Genomic DNA, 20,126 nt, shown 5'->3' with positions numbered 1-20,126 from the left:
GCTACTTAACAAACACCCGGAACCACATGCTTAGTATCTCTAAGAGGAAAATCCGAAGTTCAGATGTCAAACCCAGTCTTTGCGTGAAGGATGAGAACTGCTAGTCACGTGATTTACATCAGTTGAGTCATGCAACCATCGGGGGATCGGCAGTCGCTTCCATCTGTAGTTCACGTCACGAGTCAAGGAATTTCCAGATTCTTCATCAACGCCTCATCCTCTGGTAAGTTTTGATCCTCTTCAATATGACTTCATGGAAACATGTCGAACAAAGCAGGCTGGATCAAGAATCCCTGGGGGACAATTCAGGTTGAGACTGTAGAGAAATGGGTTCCTAGCCGCGGGGAACTGTTGGTACGGGTTGAAGCAGCCAGCTTTAACCCCATTGATGCCAAAATCCAGAGGTATCGTTCCCAAGTACCCGCCAGCCGGCCGTCAGACTAAGGATCCAGGTTGGATTTATTCCAATCTTAGTATCCCATCATCCTCGGTTTCACCTCTGCGCGAACGGTAGTCTCTACAGGGCCCGGGATAAATTCGGTGCAACCTGGCGAACGGGTGGTGGTGGCTCGCTGGGGCCAGCAAGCGGGCGAGGATCCTCGATTCGGTGCCCTCCAGAGGTATGCACTGGCGCTTGAGCAGAACACCCTGCGATTAGAGCCGAGACCACCTTTGCTGATTCCGCCGGTCTGATCGCCAATCTGGCGACCGTGATCTCCGCCCTCACAATCTACATGGGTCTTCCGAAGCCCCCAGTCGCCGGCACGAAACCACCCACGGGAAAGAAAATTCTCGTCTACGGCGGTTTATCAGCGGTGGGGGGCTTCGCGGTCCAATATGCGACGGATGCTGGGTATGGAGTTCTTACCACCTCGTCCGCGGCCAACAGATCCATGGTGGAGAAACGCAACCCGACGCATATCATCGATCATAGCCGCCCCGACGAGGACGTGATCCGCGAAATCCGGGAGAATGGGCCTTACGAGGGAATCTTTTTGAAGCAATCGGCTCCACCACAACAACCAGACGCATGGTGGCATTGCTGCGCGAAACGGGAGGCAGGTTCTTTTCAACCAGCCCTTCCCCTGGAGATGAGGCCATCCCTTTAGGTATAGAGAAGCTGTGGGCCGGATATTCTGAAATACTCGTATCTCAAGCTGCACATCGCGAATTGCGCACATGGTATATGAACGCATATCTACCGGCTGCGCCGAAAAAGGGCACGATATGGCCAATCCGGTGTTGTGGCTCGAAGGAGGGCTTAACTCCGCCCAGAAGGGGTTAGACCTCCTCTATGAAGGTCATATTAGCGGCCGAAAGGTTTTTATCAACCCAAAAGAATGAGGACACCGTCATTTCGGAGACCATGCATTATCCTCTACTCCGGGTTGATACACAGTACGGATTCTGATGCGACTGTCGTTATGTATTCGTGCCTTTGAATAGTATATCATTGGGCGAGACTCATCTAAGAAGCCCTGATTATGTTGCGAGTAAACAGCAGAAATAGCATCATTCGACATGCTCGCCGAGAAGAAACCAGCACCGGAAATCCAATAATAAATTAGGCCCGTACCTTATGTACGTATGAGATAGAAGTGAAGTTGAAATGGCGGACTTTGTCTGGATGGCGAAAATAGCCCGAAGGGATATTTGTCCGGATGAACAAGACACAGATCCAATATTAGCTAATGAAATGCAACTTATTAGTTATCCTCTTCCGACCCAGCACATAATCAGCTACTTAGTACCGTGTTTAGCGACATCGGGCGCTCCTGCCATGTTCGTCCAACGAAAGCCAGGATCTCAGTCAACAAGAAAACTTCAGACTGCTGAGCAGAGCATAATATACGTATTACGCTAGATACTGGTGCGACGCAATTTTCCAACCGAATAAACAATATCATCAAAGGACCGGTTGTCATTGGGATCAAGATGGCCGTTTGAGACCCCACTGACAATACATATCACTAACTGATCACTAAAGTATACTACTACTAAACTACATCTAGTTTGCTGCAATGGCTTATACTACAACTCATGCCTGGTAAGCTAACTGTATTCTGTTTACTTATCTGTCGTAGTATATCCTTTCATTCAGGCCAAAAGCTTCACGATCTCTTTCTGTCCCCGCCAAATCGCAAACCGCAACGCCGTCCAGCTCTTATTTCCGGATACCATGGAGACATCTGCGCCGGCGTCCAGCAAGAGTCGCACAATGTCCGTGTGGCCGCCTTCTGCCGCTGCTGCCAGCGCTGTGTAGCCATTGTACCGGCTCCCGGGAGCGTTCACATCCGCCCCGGCCGTCAAGAGTCGACGGACGGTGGTGCGGTGACCGTTAAAGGCCGCGCCCTGGAGCGCCGTAACGCCATGGTATCTGCAAGGTGATGCATTCACATCCGCACCGACCTGAATCAGAAACTCTACCATCTCATCATAGCCACCCAGCGCCGCGGCCTGCAGTGCGGTCCGACCCCGGTTGTTGGCCGGGGGCGCGTTGATTTCCGTAACAGGCTGCTGTTGTAACAGCCATTGTAAGATCTCGAGATGACCTCCCTCCGCTGCGGCCTGCAGGGCGGTGCGCCCCATGTATTTGTGTGCTGGGTGTTTAACGTCTGCGCCTGCGGCAACGACCAGATGGCGAACGATATGGAAGTGGCCGGCGCCCGCGGCGAGGGTGAGGGCGGTTCGACCGCCGTTGTTGCCTCCGGCAGCATTCACATCGGCCCCGGCGGCTAAGAGTGTCTTGACCACATCAAGATGACCATTGAGCGAGGCCGCCTGGAGTGCAGTTTGGCCGTAGTAGCCTCTGGGGGGCTCGTTGGGGTTGCTTGCTGGCTGAGACAAAAGAAGCTTCACATCGGGTAGATTGCCCTGCGCGGCGGCCAGCTGAAGGGGGGTCCAGATTCCCTCCTCGTCTGGTTCGTCCAAGGAAGAAGGCAGTCTTCCGTGCACTAGACTTGAGAGTTGTGAAAGAGTCATTAAGGGGCACAAGACTTGTCCGTTGTCAGGATTTGCCCAGGGAACAGATTCTTGCGAGTTCTGGCTTTACACAAACTAGTGCTTACGCGGTTATCACGGCATGTTAAACAAGCAGGCCAAGGCAAGGCTTGGTTGCATCCCCGCCCTGGGAGTTCATGGCTGATAAGGCCCAATATGCATGACCGCGTATTACCGATGTAACGGGCGGAGCATTGTATTGAACATGACTGATTACAGGGCACCGTCAGGAATCATCTACCTCTGGCCCTGTCCAAATCTCCCGCAGCCCACAACAATCTCGATTTCCCCGTTATCAGCATCCTGATGCTGGAAGCCATGTTGATCTCTCCAAACAATTGTGACGCGAATAGCGATAAGGACATTGAATTTGTCTCTCCGTCTGCTGGGTTGCTGAATGAAACGACGACTAGGATCACATCGTCACCAGTAACAAGGATACCAAGCCTTCTTTGGAAATATGTAGATGCTCGTCTACTTTCCGAAGGCTTCCTCGTGTTTTCCCGGTCGTGGCTCTGATATCAAATGCAGGGAGTTCAGACAAAACGGATGTAGTCGACAAGAGAAGCTTTCGTCCCACGCATAGGCATCACCTGGCGACCATCTATGATTGCACGATATTCGAATGATTTCTCTGTACTAATGCTAAAGCTTTCCTCTGTTTGCCAGTCCCGCGAAAGCGCGTCATTTTGGAGAATACCTCTGGGCTTGGTCCTGAGCTCGTCTATCATGACACTGAAATGGTGTGAAACAAGACCAGGACGCAAGAGATTCATAAGAACTGGCATTCCCCGTTTTCTAGTGAGTAATCTCAAGTACAAATTGTACACCCACAGAAAAAACTTTGATCTCACAATTATGCGTTTATTCTCAAAGCTGGTCGCGGCTACATCACTATATCTGCGGAAGAAGAGTTTGAAGTCCTGCACCTTGCTATCAAAATGGACAACGTCTTCGGGCAATGTGACCACCAAGGGCTATACCATGGCGGTTTATCACCAGCAATATTGTTTTGTAAGCTTTCCTACCCGTGTTTCGAAGTTCAGATTACAACTGATTCCTCTTGTAGTCTCTTTGATAATATCCGTTGCGCGTCCCATCTAGGTTCAACGTCTCAACGTTCTTCTGTGTGCATCCCCTTCGTCATTCATCGCATGTATAGAGGGAAAGAGCCCACTTGCCACCTCCTCGAAGAAGGTCATGGCCCAGCTCCAAGTTACAAGCAGACCATCCCCTCCTGATCATTCTCGCGTCCCCTCAGACCGATCACGCAACGAGTGTCCACAACCGTGGTAACACTGGATGTGACTGCCGCGGATCCGTCGCCCAGGCCATCTCGCGTGACTGCAAGTTCGATGGGCTAGCAATAGCCTGGCTCCCCATCTCATTGTCGTGGCGATGAGTTGGCCGAGGAATTCAACACCGCAGGCGACCTGCCCAACGCTACTTGGACCTACTACGCGGATAGCGAGTGCACCATCACCATAAATGCAAGTGAGGTGGCGGCGTTGGGGGGCTGGCCGACGGCGTTGGTACACATGCACATGAGTGTCCAATGGCACACCCTGCACTGCATCTTATACGGACGCAAGCAGTTCTGCACGCGGTTCAACGAGAAAGTTGTGGAGCCTCCATCGGACACGGATCATCATAACAAGCATTGCGGAGAAATCTTCGTATCGCCAGGATCAGGTACCAAATCGGGGGTAGCGCTTGTGACCAGCAGCGAATAGGTGTGGACGCTCATACCCTTGAGTATCGGGGTGGTCAAGTGGGGGGTTTGTTACGGCCCTTACGTCCTCCGTACACTGGCGGATGCCCGACATCCCCTACGCGTAATCAGGGACGGGGCTGCGCACGGTCCCTAGGATCGATATCTATTGTCCGACATGAGTTATTTGTCTGCCTTCTGATCAGAATTCCTCTGCCATGCTGTTTGTTATACAACGGTAATCTTGGCTTGGTCGCTCGTACTGATCCGAATTGTCCCGGTCAATGCTTAGTGCCCATGGCTAGCTGGTCCTATTAGCGTGTGGAAGGCAACTGAGGCAATGGTGAGTTGATCCTGTGTATCCTGTCTGGACCATCTACAGTCGTCAACAATACCACTGCATCATCCACGACAACACTGTCGAGTTTGTTGAAGGTTTGGGCAAATTACCTGGTCCGGGCAAGTTCTTTCAACTGTTGTGTCTCAGTCTCCATCGATAGAATCGGCCACTTCACATTGTAGCTCTCTGCCAACCATCATCAGGACTCACGATCAACCTTGGAGGAAACCGTTGACCGGGCCAGGAGCTTCTTCCTGCAAGTTGGGTCCGAATCAGCTTGCTTTACCTTCGCCGCTGCTGATTCATCTTTCAACAATGGCTTTTGATTACTGTTCATTACGAAACTTCCAGGGACTCTCACCCCCCTCCCCTGATTGAAACTTATTCACCCATCCGATCGACGATAAATAAAGACCTGGGCCTGGGCGACTCTCGGATTGTATTTATCAGCTCCTTAATACTTTATTTGTGATCTTTGACGTCGTCTGCGACCGTATCTAACTTTACGTTCCGCAACTCGAGCGCTAGCAGCTTGCCGAGAGACTTCACTATAACCTCGGTCTCGAGCATCAGCTTCAATTTTCGCGCCCCCGCTCTAGCTTTGTGGACTATTCCGGGAAGGAGTTCCGGGAGCAGCCGTCGTTTGTTAGGTTGGATAATCAATTTATGGTAACGCTGAACTCGGCGATGAGAGTGAATTGAGGTACCTACAATGATTTCAAGAACGGTATCCGGAGATGGAGCAGGTCCAGCGGAGCGGCGACTATCTCAACTCTTTCCCCCAGGAGGATCCATACGCGGTGCAGATCGCCATGGACGCCCTCTTCGACCCTGCCCACTGTCTCCTGGTGCTGCCTCCTGGCGCTGCGTCGGTATTGGTGCGTAAGGGTAACCAGTCGGCATGTCTGCCCGCGTGCTATCGTGATAAGTCACGTGAAGCATGGGTTGGATTCTCTGGACGCAGTGCTGTTTGTTGATAGCGTTTCCAATAAAAGTCCCTACTACCAAAAGATGCGGATAGCCGGATGCCGGGGTTGGTAAGTGGCTGTTTTTAGAGTTCAACGGATGGATCACGATTAGAAGGGTTCATGGATTCATGCTCCTAAAGGCTGGTCATACAGATACAATATAGTAGTGTACTGGGGATGGCCCATCATATGTGCTGCCGCACTATAGCGACATAGAGAGCTAGTATTTTGCGATTTACTTAACATTACACTTTAAAACCTCATAGTCATATTTGACCAAGCCATTTCAGAGACTACTGAGTGTTGGCGGGGAGCAGTATCACAATTATTCACGATCTATATCCTAGGAATGACGCTCTTCAGTCGTTGACTCATGATAAGTTGAAGGATGAATAGATTTGGATAAAGGCAAGCCAGAGCACGTTCTGTGGAAGTATACCACTATCTCAACAATATGGAATAGAGGGTTTACTAAGGCATGGTCGCTGAAGGCCCATGCTTATAGTGACATCAATGGCCCGAGGAGAACCAAAATATGCTCCACTGTCCAGACCTTGGAACATATGCCTCAGTTTGAGTCTTCTCCTTCTTTCCGCGTTCCCAGCAGCAGGTTTGCCGCCCACCGGACCCGTAGTTGCCCACTCGGACATTCTTTCTCAAACACACGGTCCCAGTCAGCCAGCAAGACATGCGCAGTGTCGGGCATGAGCGTGTGTTGTGGTGGCAAGCATGTGTTCAAGAACTTAAGAAGCCACTGCTTGTCCGCGTCGAACTCCCACCCTTCTGCCTCATCATCGCTACCGGTATAATATCTGAGTTGCTTGTCCCTGCCTGCCACCGCACTGTACTTCTCGGGCTGCAGACCAGCGGGAAAGTACTTCACAAACTGCGCGTAGTAGGGCATCTTGCCATCATCGGTGGGGTTGATGTACACCCGGACAGGATCCTCGAACAATCCTTCCGGCGCTGGAACTGAGTCTACCTGCCCTTCACCAGATCCCAGACGCTGCATCAGACCATACAACATTGCCGCCTGGTTTGTTTCAGCATCCTGCTGTAGCGGCTGCAGGAGCACCTTTACAAAGATGGACGCAAAGACATCATGAAAGTGTGAAGACTGTTTGGGGAACGTAGGAAGCCAATAGCTAAAGATTGCCATTGTTCCGCCCGGTCGGAGCATCTTTCCAATAGAGGAAACCAGTTTATGTGGGTCCATAAAATGTGCTGCAGTCGCACAGATCGCCATGTCAGCCTGGCGTTCACCGACCTGGTGGTACGCTTCTTCACCCACGGCCTGGCTGTACTCAAAAGTAGGATGCAGGCCATGTTGTTCCGCCCAATTAGGGAGAAATATTTTCGCCTGGGTCTGGTTGCCTGGACTGGGATCGGAGATATGGATGATTTGGAAGTCGGTCATAAAGTTCGTGGTGGCTATGCCCGAGCCGGCACCGATGTCAACCAGGCGCTCCCAGCCACCGGGATGAAGGCGTCGATAGTCATAGATAAGTGAAGTTAGAGATTGCGGGTATTGGGGACGACCTTGATGATAGTCCTCCCAATCCATGGTAGCAAAGGTGGTTTTGGTGATCGGGTCGACGGTTGTCATATTGTCGGTCTGGGTTGTATTCGGATTCCTGAGTGATTGAGTGTAAAAACTGATTTGGCTCTAAACAAGTTCATCTCGAATTTATAGAGCATGCAGCTGTCAGGTCTATAGTACAGTCTGTTGATAGATAACGGAAGGTCTAGTTCGAGGCCCTCGCGTGGGCTCGGAGTTACTTTTCGGAGCAAATCTGGGAATAAGGACCCTAAAGTACGGGAATGTTGAGTATAGGACAGGCATATAGCGATATAATAATGGCCTACCAAGATATGCTACTACCGATCGAGGTAATAGATGAACAAACCCCTTAATTGGGGTCTGTCAAATAAGGTTTTGATCGTCCAATACCAAGAGGTGCCTGCAGAGAAACGGAGATGATCATTACCTTTTCCCGCTCTGATCATCAGAGCTGAGCCTCTGGCTGCGATCCGCGCGGTTGACTGCGCCCCCGTTAGCCCAATCTTGGCCTCTATCTAGTATCTACTCCGCCTGGACGCCTTCTATACTAATGTCGGAGGCCTATTAACGGAGGAAACAGTTGTAAAGACCTTCTACATTGTCTTTTCCTGGCTTCTGATAGAGTAAGTGACAGCTCAATCACGTACAGATATGTGTGATGACGCACAGTTGGGTATTAGTGGTTGATGTATGGCTTCAATAGGAAATGGATGCTCAAAACAGTGGCTTCGGTTATGAAAAGCTGGCCAGGCGAAGTTATGCCTTCGCACGTGATTTCATAGAGAATTACATAATAATGTCTCCGTTTATGCCGATAATATTAAACTTGGGTCTGACACGCAGCGGGGTTCAGAAGTTTATTTACACCGGATCATCAACGTAACAACAGAATTCATACTTGACGAGAGACAATTCCAGTACTATAGTTACTGTAATATGAGCAGACGGGATATTATGCGATAATAGCTTTAAGTGTGCTATCAGCACGGTCAACAGAGTGATCGTCCATTTAATAGTGTCGTTGTCGGTAGTGGATGAGCATATCGAAATATATAAGTAGTAGCAGTGTTCATGGTTCTGCAGACCTAAAAGTTTCCACAGCCACTTATGAAATTAAGTGCGAGATGACACAGTTGTACTTTGCTGGCTACTAGTACCGCCCAATTTCTTGTGAAACCAAAATAAGGCAGCCCCCTGACCAGCGTCTATCAGGGAATTAAGATTACTGAGTTGGACCATGCAGTAATAACGCAATGAAGAGCAAGCGCAAAACTCAGAACCTGTGTTAGACCATGTGTTCCACCTTCTTATTGGCCAAGCCTACTGTCTGACAGCAAACAACAACTGGTTGGTCCCATACTATAGTCTGGTATAGTTAATCACAATGTCATGTCTGACTACGCTGACCCATGCTCGAAGTACTGCCTACCCAGCTCCTGGGTTTCAATATTTAGCTCCTCAATTAACAGAGATGTAAAAAAGTCGGAGACCACCAAAGGCCGATCACAGCATCAAATAGACGGAAGGAAACGAGGATGCCGATTGCAAGCGCTTGATCCTCGGCGGTCGGGGCGCTGGCCTGCATGAGGATGCGCGGCACAATGAGCAACGTCCCGATGCCGATACCTGCGATGATCTGGAAGCTCGCCGTCATCGCTTGCTCGGTGTCCCGGTGCCACATTGCGAAGAGTCCCACACCAACCCTCAGAGAGACCCAGCCACCCCGGATCTCCCACCGGTAAGTGCGGATGTAGTCCAGCGCTCAGGCAGAAATGCCCGTGAAAGCCAGGAGCACGCAGCAGAAGTGGAGCATTGAGATCGCCGACCGTAGTGGGGTCTCTAGATAGACAGACTGGAAGAACAGGGCCAGTACATCAGAAGAATGTACGGTGTGAGACCGTGAATGAAACTTCCAATGAGTGCCATCTGGGCAGTACGCTAGCGGAAGATACGGTATGGGAACACAGGAGATTGTGGCCGGGACTCATAGATAGGGAAGGCAACTAGGACCAGGAACCCGAGCACCAAGGGTAATATGGTTCGCCACGAGGACCACGGGTACATATTTCCGGCCCAGCTCAGGGGCAAAGCGAAAACAGTGCAGCCAACCGCAAAGACCATGATCCCTACCCAACCAAGTAATGCCAGTTGCGTGCGGAAGGATTTACTGATGAATAGGCTTGAGACGCACGAAGAAATAGTCCAACACCACTACAATTGCTATCACTGGCAAATTGATCAATCCAAGCTACCGCCAGTCAGCATACTCGCTGAACAGTGCCCGCAGGATGGGCCCCAGGAGCCCCAGGACGATTCCAGGAGCCACGGGTAGCGAAAAAAGACGAATATATGTAGCACGCTCCTGCAGAGTGATCATTTCCGCCGCAATAACCTCACTTAGCACGTCTAGGCCTCCACCACCAATTCCCTGAAGGATGCGGACTAAAATCAACACAGACATGCTCCGGGTCACGCCGAGAACGACAGTTCCAACAACAGAAATGAAGAAAACTGCATAAAGCACAACCTTTCGTCTGATAGTATCGACCTCACTGATGCGTACTGGCTGCACAATGACAACAGCGAGGATGAAGGAGATGCTGGCCTAGAATGTGGTGAGGGTCTTGCCCGCAAGTTCACTGGTCATGGCTTAGGAGAACATAACCTGAGTATGATGTCCCATGAACGTCGAGGAGAATATATCAGTAGCCATTCTACATTAATGACAATCGCTGTAGTAGTTGCGTCAAGTATAACTAGCAAAGTCATAAGCAGGAGAGCGAGAATCCCAGGTAGAAAAACCAAGGTTTCTGGCGGCCATTTGCACCTCAGTGGCCACGGGCGGAGACACATTTAATGTGTCCAATTAATTTGATTTCTCTTGGCCAGGAGGCGCTTGCCCTTTAGGATCAACAGCTGAAGTATGATCGCAGCATTCCGACAGCGGGAACTGGGACATGTGGGCGGGAAGGGCTGAACAACAAAAACCATATGGAGCGCCGGGGAAGGTATGGACAGTTCCTACGCCATAATCTGTATTTTAACAGTTAGATGAATTGTGATAGACTGTAGAGTCATATTATGAACCCAAGTCGGTCTTAGGACTGCGATTGGGCGAGCTGCGCAATGCTTATCACGAGCTAAGAAGCCTAGTAGAAACCATGCATCGGTGTCCAGTTTATTCCCGTTGTCTATTATTAAAACCCTATATGACATATATGGCCCAATCCCCTTCCGCCTTCTCCCGCTACGTCAAAGAGCAGCTAGACGCATTGTTTCTACCTCCTCGGATTGTTGGATTTCAGTATACACGGGCTCTATTTTTAATTAATGTCTCTGCCATGCTGACAAGACGGTACTAATAAACCCTAATAAAACCCATCAGGTCTGGAAGAACCATGTTGGCGTTGTTAACCCGAGGGCACTACTGAAAGGGTCTATTGAAAAGTCCCTGTATCTGCCAACACTCATGGAATTGACTCATCTGTGCATGTTGCGATCTGATCCCGAGCCAAGCTTGCCCCATTCACAGATTTTCCACTTAAACCTTGGCGAATCGACTCATTCAATTGAAATTTCCCTATAAAAAAGGAAGCAGAAGAATGAGAAGAAGGAATGCCTTGCTTGAATCGATGCCCGAGTAAGGTACCTGTCACCGGTCCCAGCACCCCCTGCCGCCGCTGCTATCTCTGTTATATCCGGCACACCGAAAAGAAATTATGTCTGGAAAAGTAGATGTTGTTAAAATCCTTCGTGATGGAGGCATATAGATGAGAATGTACTCGTTTGTTAAGAGAATTGATAAATCTTAACTGCTCAATGCACTTGCGCACAGCCGTACAGACCTCCGTGTTTTGGAGGTGGGGTCTGGGACAGGCGCGCGGGTCAGCAATCTCGCCTCGACGCACTTAACTGTGCAGTAAAAATGTTCCCCCCCAGATACTTGATACGAATGTGAAGCGGCGTGGGGAAAAACAGTGTTGGGAACGTTGAAGAGGGTGGGTGGAGGTAGAGATGGCGGGGTACGGTGGTCAGTGTATGTAGCAGTATAATTTAATTTCACCAACTCTGAGAGAATCATTGACCGGTATTCTCTCAAATTGGTAGGCGTTGGCGACACTACACCATGTTTGTTTGGTTCTAATGTGGGGTGGAATGCCTCAGATGAGGGGAATGAATCGTTTTCACTTCAAGAAATACTCCGAAGTTGGATACTGGTCCACCACCACCCACGTCTCTGTTGAACACGATGCAGAGGCCCAAATCTTATTAGATTGGTTAACCCACAATTGAGTTTTGTTCTGGTCCTCCGCGGACACGGTCGTTCTCCGGAACCGGTCAGTATAAGCTAAGAGAAAGGCACATGAACGACATCGTATAAGTCTATTGTGTGTCAGGTGGTTACACTCCATATGCGCCCCGCAATAAATGTAAATTTCCAAGGAACGCAAGAAATTGGGGGCGGGGAGGCCAACAGGCTCGTAGAAGAAAAGGAACCATCCGTCCTCCCAAACGTAGAACCGCCTTAGCACTAGGTCTACCATGAACTGGGAATTGTGTCTCACGATAGGCTCCGTCTTAGAGGGGCCTAGGCCTCGTTCCATTCCTGTATCAAATGATTTGGGTTACTAGATGTGGCCATGCATATAAAAGACATATCATTTCTGACATCATCGCATTTGCCGTGACAATGAAGCGAATATGTTTGAGTCCCCACCACAGTCATGCTCATGTCGCTCGTAGATGCAGTCAATGATGGTAATTGATATAGTAGATGAGTAAGTCCGTCAAGGAAGATGAATTGGCAGTCTTGGATTGACAATGCAGACGATACCAGCGAGCCTCTGATGTAATACTTAGACTGACATCCCTTCTCATACACCATTGTAATGCAGAACCAGCATCCGAGAGAAACACATGGGCCAAAACAAACCATTCGGTGTCTGCTGGATTCAATGCTTGGCCAAGACCTACTTGTACGCGTTTCCCGTGCGGAACAGCCATGCGCCTCCCATCAGCGTGGCATGAGGACGCCACCCTTGCTGCTATGGCAGAAGTTGGACTGGCTCAGAATCTTGCGTATTTCCCGAGCCTGAGCGGGTGTTAACCCGCCAGCAATATCTGCGCATGGAGAAGAAGACCCAGGGCCCGGTGCGGAGATCCCGCTTGGCAAAGCGGGTACCACTGAGTGATACCCTTAATAAGACCTCCCTTACTACTCCCAAATCTAGCCATTCAGGAGTATCTGTGATAATATCTTAACAACATTCTGAGTTTCACATAGCGTACAATTGGTTTTTGCTCCTGGGGCGTGTATTTAGGCCTGTCTGACTTCATGTTTAGAGCATACTGAGCCTGCCATTGCGATGTGACGTGTTTGTAGACGGGCCTAGAGCGACGTAGTCCTTCCTTTCCAGTATAGCCGGCACTTTGCCATTCAAAGTTTTCTCCTCAGATGTGTTCATCCTCTAGGATCTACAGAGCTGACTGTCCATGGTCTAGAAGCTTCCAGTATCACACTTCACGCAGAGTCCCATTGGAGAGGATATAACGCCTTTTCTGGGTTTCCAGCAACGGATTCCAGACTTCTGAATGGCATTGTTCTCGGGAGGGTTCCAACAAAGGCGGGTTGGGCGGGGTACCCCCACACGAGACTGTAATATAAGGTTTATAGTTTTGCCGCCAGCAGAAGATTCCAGACCGGAAATACGAAGCCGCTCTATCATAATAATTCAATGCAATAAGTCTGTAAGTGCTCTCTTTGGAGCAATACAAGGAAATGACAGCTACTCGCCCGACGAGCATCGTCCCACTAATACGAGTTTGAGTACAATTCCGAATTATATGTATGGCTCGTATGTAAGCATCTTATGGAACAAAGAATGCAGTTGGTGGAGTTCGAGAAAAGATCATTTGTGTCGTTCATGATTAGGTTTCGCAATCCATGGGGGTATCTTCGATCTTTGAAGATATGATTTTGACAACCCATGGTTCGTACGCCGCACCTCACCTTATTCATTGAAGCTTCTGACTTCGGAACTTAAATTTAGGATTCCGTTTTCATAACCCTAAATTTACATGTGTTTGTTCTAGATCCTCTAGCCTTCGGTGTTTATTGCTCGTCTCAAATGACTAGCCAGCCTCATACTATAAATGACTAGCCAGCCTCATACTATAAATGACTAGCCAGCCTCATACTATAAATACCATGGAACATCCTGTCTCAATTGATATTCTTTTGCACACTACACAATCTACTCATAACAAGTATCTCGTTCACTAGTTACAAATATATCTACCACCCAACATTAAGATGAAGGTCTTCTACACTCTGTTGCTTGCAGCCCTTGCTGGCTCCGTGACTGCTTCGCCTGTAGCAAACGGTGGATCGTACAAAGACGTTCAAGGTATACAAAGACACCTTACTCAACATCCCTCTGTTCCGCTAACATTCCACGAGGTCATTATCATAATTATGATGATCATCAATGCACCAGGGTAGACCGCGACTGTAAGAAGTGGGACCCCCGGGAGTGCAAGTGTCTTGATAAAGATGGACACAATTACCGCCGGCAAAGTGCAAGCATCACCACACCGCCAGCAGCGTCAGATACCAACACGAATGCTAACGCAAACACCAACGCAAACACCAATGCTAATACCAATGTTAACCAAAATACCAATGCTAATACTAATACCAATACCAATACCAATGCCAACACCAACCAGGCAACCACTTCGCCTACTTCGACTACAACGGTTCCTACAACTACCTCAACTTCTACCTCGACTTCAGCATCAAGCCAGGCAACTAGTACCAGCACGAACAGCAACACCAATACCAATACCAACACTAACACCAATGTCAATGTCAACACCAATAACAACGTCAATACCAATATCAACAATATTAACAATGCTGCACCCGCTACAGGTGGCGGATCGACTGAAGGAGGGGTTGGCGGAGGCAGTGGCAATCCCTCTGATTATAGGTGCCACGGACAGTGGTGTCCTAACTACTTTCCAGGTTGTGAGATCTGGGACTGGGATCACTGCAGGTGTGGAGGCCGCTTCTGTATCAACTTCGACACTAACTGCCGTAACTGGGACTGGGACAGTTGTTCATGCAGATAACGGACACATAAGGTAGGACATCTAATATACTGGTGCTCAGTCATTACAGCTTGCTGAAAATAATACTAACAACATAGAGATCGAAGGAAGTTTCTTGGCTAGTTATTGAAGGAAAGGGTTTGTTTGTTTTCATGTCATTTCCACGGGGTCGAAAAAGGCAGCAACTTAGGACTATGACTTCATAACCTAAGTGTCTATGTGGTATTGGGTACAACACCCTGAACCGATCATGTTTATTTCTTCAAAAATCTCACATAAGGGTTCAACACCCTTACTGCTTAACAAGGTCTGCAATTTAATTAGGTCCTTAGGCAGAATGTCAATGAACAGGATTATTGCTTCCAACTCATTATTGTCACTATAAGGTAGCTGGTATAAATATATATTGGTAATGAAGTGTTAGAGGCGAGCCATACCTAGTATTAGATCACCGGCTCTATATACAAGAAGGCTATTATGATGGCATTGAAGCGACGTGACTGGGGCACATAGTTTTCTTTGCTTTGTTAATTATATATATAATCTACTTTGATTTATTTTATTTAGTTATTCACTGTGATTTATTATTTATATATATTCTACCACACTGCTTTCTTTATTACATATTTAACATCTTTTTAGCTAGTAATGGACATCTAGTTTCTTTAATCTTATATACCTTAGAGGAGAAGACCAAGTAACTATTAATCATTAGAAAAATATATAAAAACTATTTATAAACAAGTTCTTTCTATTATTAACATAGATATTAGTAGTAGTAATATGACCAGGAAGCATAGTAATACCATGTAAACATTCTTCTATTACTAGTAAGTTAAATAACTAGCTGGTATACCTGCCCATCTGAAGAGAATTATTATTATGAAGAAACATTTATATTGATATTTTTAGTACGAGAAATATCTATCAGTCAGCATACTTTTCTTTATCTAATAATTTAAGAGCTGTATACAGTACATCATAGCAGTTACAAAAAAAAATCTATATCTCAGAAGTATATAATATTAATTATACATATATATAATTGTATAAGCTATAATAAAACCCTAATAATAAAAATCTACTGCGATCTGCAGAATGCGTTGGAAGGGATACTTCAGTCATCTCTCAGCTTGATTTTACTAGTACGTCCCTTGTATACAACAGACCCGATTACTCTAGCTATCCAATTTCGCCCGGGAATGCTTCCCTTGTTTCCTCACACCGGACACAGAAGCCACCTAAGCCTCTTTACCATATCGCCAAACATGGCCTCTAATATATTCGTGTTTACCAGGGAATGGTGGCCCCATGCTATGCGACGAGATTGGGTGACTCGGTGAACGTGAGTCCTTAGAGCACCTTGACATATCCCACGACCGACTCCTCCATCGACATGTCCCCGGCGCGCCCCATATCCGCCGCCACCCAACCAGGGTGCACCGCGACGCAGGTGAACCCTTTCTCGCACAGTTCATGGTGCAGTTGGATGATCATCATGTTACCCGCCGCCTTGGTCAGCGAGTAGGAACCGACGGAGCCGTGGTCAAAGATGCTCTGCTCCTGCAAGGAGCCGCATAAGGAGGGAGTCAACACAATATGTCGGGTCGCACGCGCGAGCAGCGCGAGAAGGAACGTTTTGAGAGTGATGGTGGGCACATTGAGGGGTTTGTGTCAAAAGTGTGTATCCGTGGCTGAATGGCGCACACTAGCTATAACATGGTGGTCAGGGTTCGCGCTGAGCTGTTGCACCAGCTCGCGACCGATTCCCCGAGAGGCTCCGACCACCGGGATAATTTTTTGATCCATTTTATGCTTTGACCTCTGGTTCCCTAGGTTGTGGTTGTGAAATGAAAGGTCAAAGAAATGACGTGCCGAATCTGTCTATAGAAGGGTACCTCAATTTACTTATGTAGTGATGATTTATTCTTTCTCCTTCTTTCTCCCCACATCCTGGGGGCAAATTCTGCTTAAATTCGTGTTATTTCCATATGTTCCCCTCATGTTATTCTTCTTTGGTTCTTGAGCCAAACAGCAAATGACCAGCGTGACCGAGAATTACTGCACCGGATACGCTGCGGTGGGGATTATTACCGGCGGCCCGATAATATCCACACACAGCGTCCCGCAGACTATTACCCATAGTGTCGTACAAGGCCGCATCGCCGAGCAACCGAAGATCGGCCTTCGGGTGTTGATGCAGGAGTAACGGGTGTCTGTGCATTTCCATGCCTTTCGGTATTGCCAGACAGGTGGTTCCATCCTTTCTTCGCTCCTAATAACCATACTTTGGCTATATAGAAGACACCTATATATCTTTAGGTCAACCCTCGCCGCCTATATAAAGCATAGGTACAGCACCATACATCTACTGACTTTCCTCTCATCCCAGTACTAAACAAGCATCATAACTGAACAAATCTCCACTGCATTCCTCTCTTAGACAAACATGGCCACCCAAAAAAATATTGCCATCATTGGAGCGGGTCTATCCGGTCTCGTACTCGCCTTGTCCCTCCACCAACAAGGGATCGCCAGCCAGGTCTACGAAGTCCGCGATGCACCCCTGGACATTGGCGGCGCCATTACACTTTCACCCAATGCCCTAAAGATTCTCAAAAAACTCGGTATCTACGAGCCTGTTCTCCGGGAGGGCTACCAATGTGAGGCCTTCCACTTCCGCACCCAGGATGGCCAGCCTTTCGACGACTACGAGATCGGCAGCGTGGAGAAGTATGGATATCCAGGGCTGCGTATCTACCGCAAAGTCTTGATCAGGGAGCTCCAGGCTGAATGCAGGAAAAAGGGTATCCAAGTCACCTTTGGAAAAAAGTTCGCGCGGATTCTGTCTGAGTCTGACACCGCGGTTACATGGGAGTTCGAGGACGGCACGAGAGGAGAGGCAGACAGTCTTGTCGGGGCAGATGGGATCCATTCACGCGTGCGGTCCTATCTGCACCCGGGCCTGGAGCCCGACTTCATGAATGTACTGGCTATTGGCGCCGCAATCCCGACAAGTCGAGTTCAGCTTCCGCACGGCTGGACCTTTCCTGTGACAATCATGAGCCAGTGCCACGGGGCATATATTCTCGCCCCAAATCTCTCTGATGGTTCCGAGCTGGTGATTGTAAAGCAGCGACGGATTGAGGAACATGATCGCGCCGGCTGGAAGAAGATCCTAGACGACAAGGAGGGCAACATTGCGTTCCTGCGTGAGGGCGCCGGTGCATTCCCAGACGTCGTCAGCCAGGCCGTTGAGGCCATCACGCCGGACTCAGTCATGATATGGCCCTTTTATCAGGTTCCTAAGATGGATCGATGGACTTCCGCGCGTGGTCGTGTTTCCATCCTCGGCGATGCGGCGCACGCCATTCCGCCATCCTCGGGCCAGGGCGCCAACCAGGTCTTTGAGGATGCATATACCTTCGCCCTCATGCGCGCTCGGTGCCAAGAAGCGACCACCTTGACCTCCGTGCTGTCCAAGTGGCAGCGGGGTCGCCAGGAACGCATCGACCGTCTGATTGTCCTGGCCCGGCAGATGAATGTCCGTCGCTTGCCGGAATCAAGCAACCCCGGAGCCGAAGAGGTCATCGGCGGGGAGGACTTCAACATGGGATGGCTTTTGAACCCTGATCTCGAAAAGATGGTGGACGAGTGGCTGGCTATGTGAAGTTCCGGGCCCTCTTCCTCTCATATTATTTCGCGCGTGGTTTGGGTTGTTCCTCGGGGGCAAAACCCGAGCTGAACGTCGGGATTGAAGGGAAATGGCCTTCTGTCGGCTATGCTCTGAATAAAGACGGCTTGTGATTATCTTGACGTATAAAAAAGAGTCAATCACTCCAGTATATATGTGATTCAGACTAGGAAAACTAAGTAATACAGAAATATTAATGATGAAAAAGAATGAGACAATAGTAATCCCAATAATAAAGATGATATTATGCCATAGGAAAATATACTGTCTATAGTCTAAATCGGATGCTGGATGACAAACTTCTGCATACTAGCCTTCCCAGCCACAGCATCGCGCATGGCACGCATGCCCGCCTCGCCGCCCTGCACTACTGCTACATTGGGCATCCTGTATTCCGTGCCGTACGCGGCGATGGCCCAGCGGGTCACGCGGTCGATGCGGTCCTGCATCTGTTGATCTGGGGCGTGTCGGAGCACGGTCCCGTCCGGCAGGGTGAAGTCGACGGCCACGTTGCGACAGGCAAAGGTGCGAGTCCAGAGTCGGGTTGCCTCCTTTGCCGCGGGGACGGGCGAGGTGAACAGCGCGTTCACGGTGGCGTGATCGACGCACGCCTCGCAGAGGGTCGTCGAGGAAGCGGGCGGGCTGTGGGCGACAACCGCGTCCAGCACGCGCGCTAGGGGCCGGGAGGTGTATTTCGCCAGCGCGGCGCGGATTTTGCTGACGACGTCTGGGTCCGCGTAGTCGAAGCACTCTGTAGCGCCGAGCTGGCGCAGGGCCGCGTGGTTGTGCGGGGAGGCCGTTGTGAGGATAGGAGTGCATCCGGCCTTGGCGGCGAGTTGGATGGCCGCCGTGCCGACGGCACTGGCGCCGCCCCAGATTAGGAGGGGTTGGGTTTCAGGATTATCGCCGCCGGACGCGTCCAGCGAGAGGTGGAGCTGGTTGAAGAGGGCGTCGGCCGCTGTGTGCGTTACTACCATGAAGCATGCGGCCTCCTCCATCGGCATGGCGGCTGGCACGTGGTAGACGAAATGGCGGGCGCAGTGGACGTCCTGGTGCGCTCCGTACTGCTTGGGCTTGTCCAGCGCGGGCGCCGCGAAGCCCATCACGCGATCGCCAGCATGGAATTCCCCTGCGCGCTCGGCGCCAGTCGCTATCACCGTGCCAGAGAAGTCATACCCGGCCACTGTGTTGTTGAATCCCACCCGGGCATGCCCTAAATCGGCTGGGTTGATCCCAGAGAATTCGACCTGCACCAGCACTTCGTTCGGGAGAGGTGCGTAGATCTCATCGACGGGCGCGATATACGGCTCGCCAGTGGTATCAGTGAATATTGCGCGAGTGGCAGGCATTGTGAACGGTGGTTGAATGGAATTGAGAGGTGGGATTGAGAGCAATAGCGTTGGGAATTTTCTAGTGATGGCTGACTGCAGAGATCGTCTTAAAGAACAGTTCGTGCCGGTATACGGAAAGTGTAGGATATGCATAAACCTTTATGCATTCGTCTTTTCATCCTCCGTCCGAGGGAGAAGTGCAAGCCAGCGGGGTATGCGCTCACAGACCGAACATTCCTGTCAAATGGCGGCGTTTTCATCGAGTGATCTGCGTCGCAGTTAAACGCCCTTGGCTTGCAGCTTACCGGACCGCCTAGCACCCGATCCGCCGACAAGCAATCGGTCCCGGCAGGTATTAGAAAGACCACCGCCCGGCATGACACCCACCCATGGACTGTCAGGTTTCAC

General features: G+C 49.7%; 7 protein-coding genes across 7 annotated transcripts; 3 read left to right on the top strand and 4 right to left on the bottom strand.

The window, feature by feature from the left end:
• Positions 1 to 261: 261 nt before the first annotated feature.
• BO83DRAFT_402444 (alcohol dehydrogenase) lies at positions 262 to 1,344 on the top strand (the record flags this gene model as incomplete). Its single annotated transcript, XM_025533530.1, has 5 exons — positions 262 to 417; positions 475 to 620; positions 659 to 1,033; positions 1,063 to 1,239; positions 1,311 to 1,344. The coding sequence occupies 5 exons, from the start codon at positions 262 to 264 to the stop codon at positions 1,342 to 1,344; spliced, it is 888 nt and encodes a 295-aa protein (XP_025383798.1).
• A 5,017-nt stretch (positions 1,345 to 6,361) lies between these two features.
• BO83DRAFT_455216 (class I SAM-dependent methyltransferase) lies at positions 6,362 to 7,781 on the bottom strand. Its single transcript, XM_025537017.1, has one exon. It carries the CDS (start codon positions 7,623 to 7,625, stop codon positions 6,588 to 6,590), a length of 1,038 nt encoding a protein of 345 aa, XP_025383797.1. The 5' UTR covers positions 7,626 to 7,781; the 3' UTR covers positions 6,362 to 6,587.
• A 1,261-nt stretch (positions 7,782 to 9,042) lies between these two features.
• On the bottom strand, positions 9,043 to 10,433 carry BO83DRAFT_402441 (uncharacterized protein; the record flags this gene model as incomplete). Its single annotated transcript, XM_025533529.1, has 5 exons — positions 9,043 to 9,341; positions 9,443 to 9,518; positions 9,546 to 9,759; positions 9,833 to 10,185; positions 10,299 to 10,433. 5 exons carry the CDS (start codon positions 10,431 to 10,433, stop codon positions 9,043 to 9,045), a joined length of 1,077 nt encoding a protein of 358 aa, XP_025383796.1.
• A 3,460-nt stretch (positions 10,434 to 13,893) lies between these two features.
• On the top strand, positions 13,894 to 14,862 carry BO83DRAFT_455212 (uncharacterized protein; the record flags this gene model as incomplete). Its single annotated transcript, XM_025537016.1, has 2 exons — positions 13,894 to 13,987; positions 14,041 to 14,862. The coding sequence occupies 2 exons, from the start codon at positions 13,894 to 13,896 to the stop codon at positions 14,712 to 14,714; spliced, it is 768 nt and encodes a 255-aa protein (XP_025383795.1). The 3' UTR covers positions 14,715 to 14,862.
• A 1,184-nt stretch (positions 14,863 to 16,046) lies between these two features.
• BO83DRAFT_392640 (uncharacterized protein) lies at positions 16,047 to 16,502 on the bottom strand (the record flags this gene model as incomplete). Its single annotated transcript, XM_025532951.1, has 2 exons — positions 16,047 to 16,256; positions 16,401 to 16,502. The coding sequence occupies 2 exons, from the start codon at positions 16,500 to 16,502 to the stop codon at positions 16,047 to 16,049; spliced, it is 312 nt and encodes a 103-aa protein (XP_025383794.1).
• Positions 16,503 to 17,084: 582 nt separating this feature from the next.
• On the top strand, positions 17,085 to 18,552 carry BO83DRAFT_420421 (FAD-dependent oxidoreductase). Its single transcript, XM_025534933.1, has one exon. The coding sequence runs from the start codon at positions 17,143 to 17,145 to the stop codon at positions 18,361 to 18,363; it is 1,221 nt and encodes a 406-aa protein (XP_025383793.1). The 5' UTR covers positions 17,085 to 17,142; the 3' UTR covers positions 18,364 to 18,552.
• Positions 18,553 to 18,641: 89 nt separating this feature from the next.
• Positions 18,642 to 20,118, bottom strand: BO83DRAFT_381942 (zinc-binding alcohol dehydrogenase family protein). Its single transcript, XM_025532112.1, has one exon. The coding sequence runs from the start codon at positions 19,734 to 19,736 to the stop codon at positions 18,663 to 18,665; it is 1,074 nt and encodes a 357-aa protein (XP_025383792.1). The 5' UTR covers positions 19,737 to 20,118; the 3' UTR covers positions 18,642 to 18,662.
• Between the last annotated feature and the right edge of the window lie 8 nt (positions 20,119 to 20,126).

This window comes from Aspergillus eucalypticola, assembly GCF_003184535.1.
Source record: "Aspergillus eucalypticola CBS 122712 chromosome Unknown BO83scaffold_31, whole genome shotgun sequence".
In the NCBI taxonomy this organism is placed as follows: Eukaryota; Fungi; Ascomycota; class Eurotiomycetes; order Eurotiales; family Aspergillaceae; genus Aspergillus; species Aspergillus eucalypticola.
Note: the sequence above shows the minus strand (reverse complement) of the source record. Positions and strands in the feature narration are given on the sequence as shown.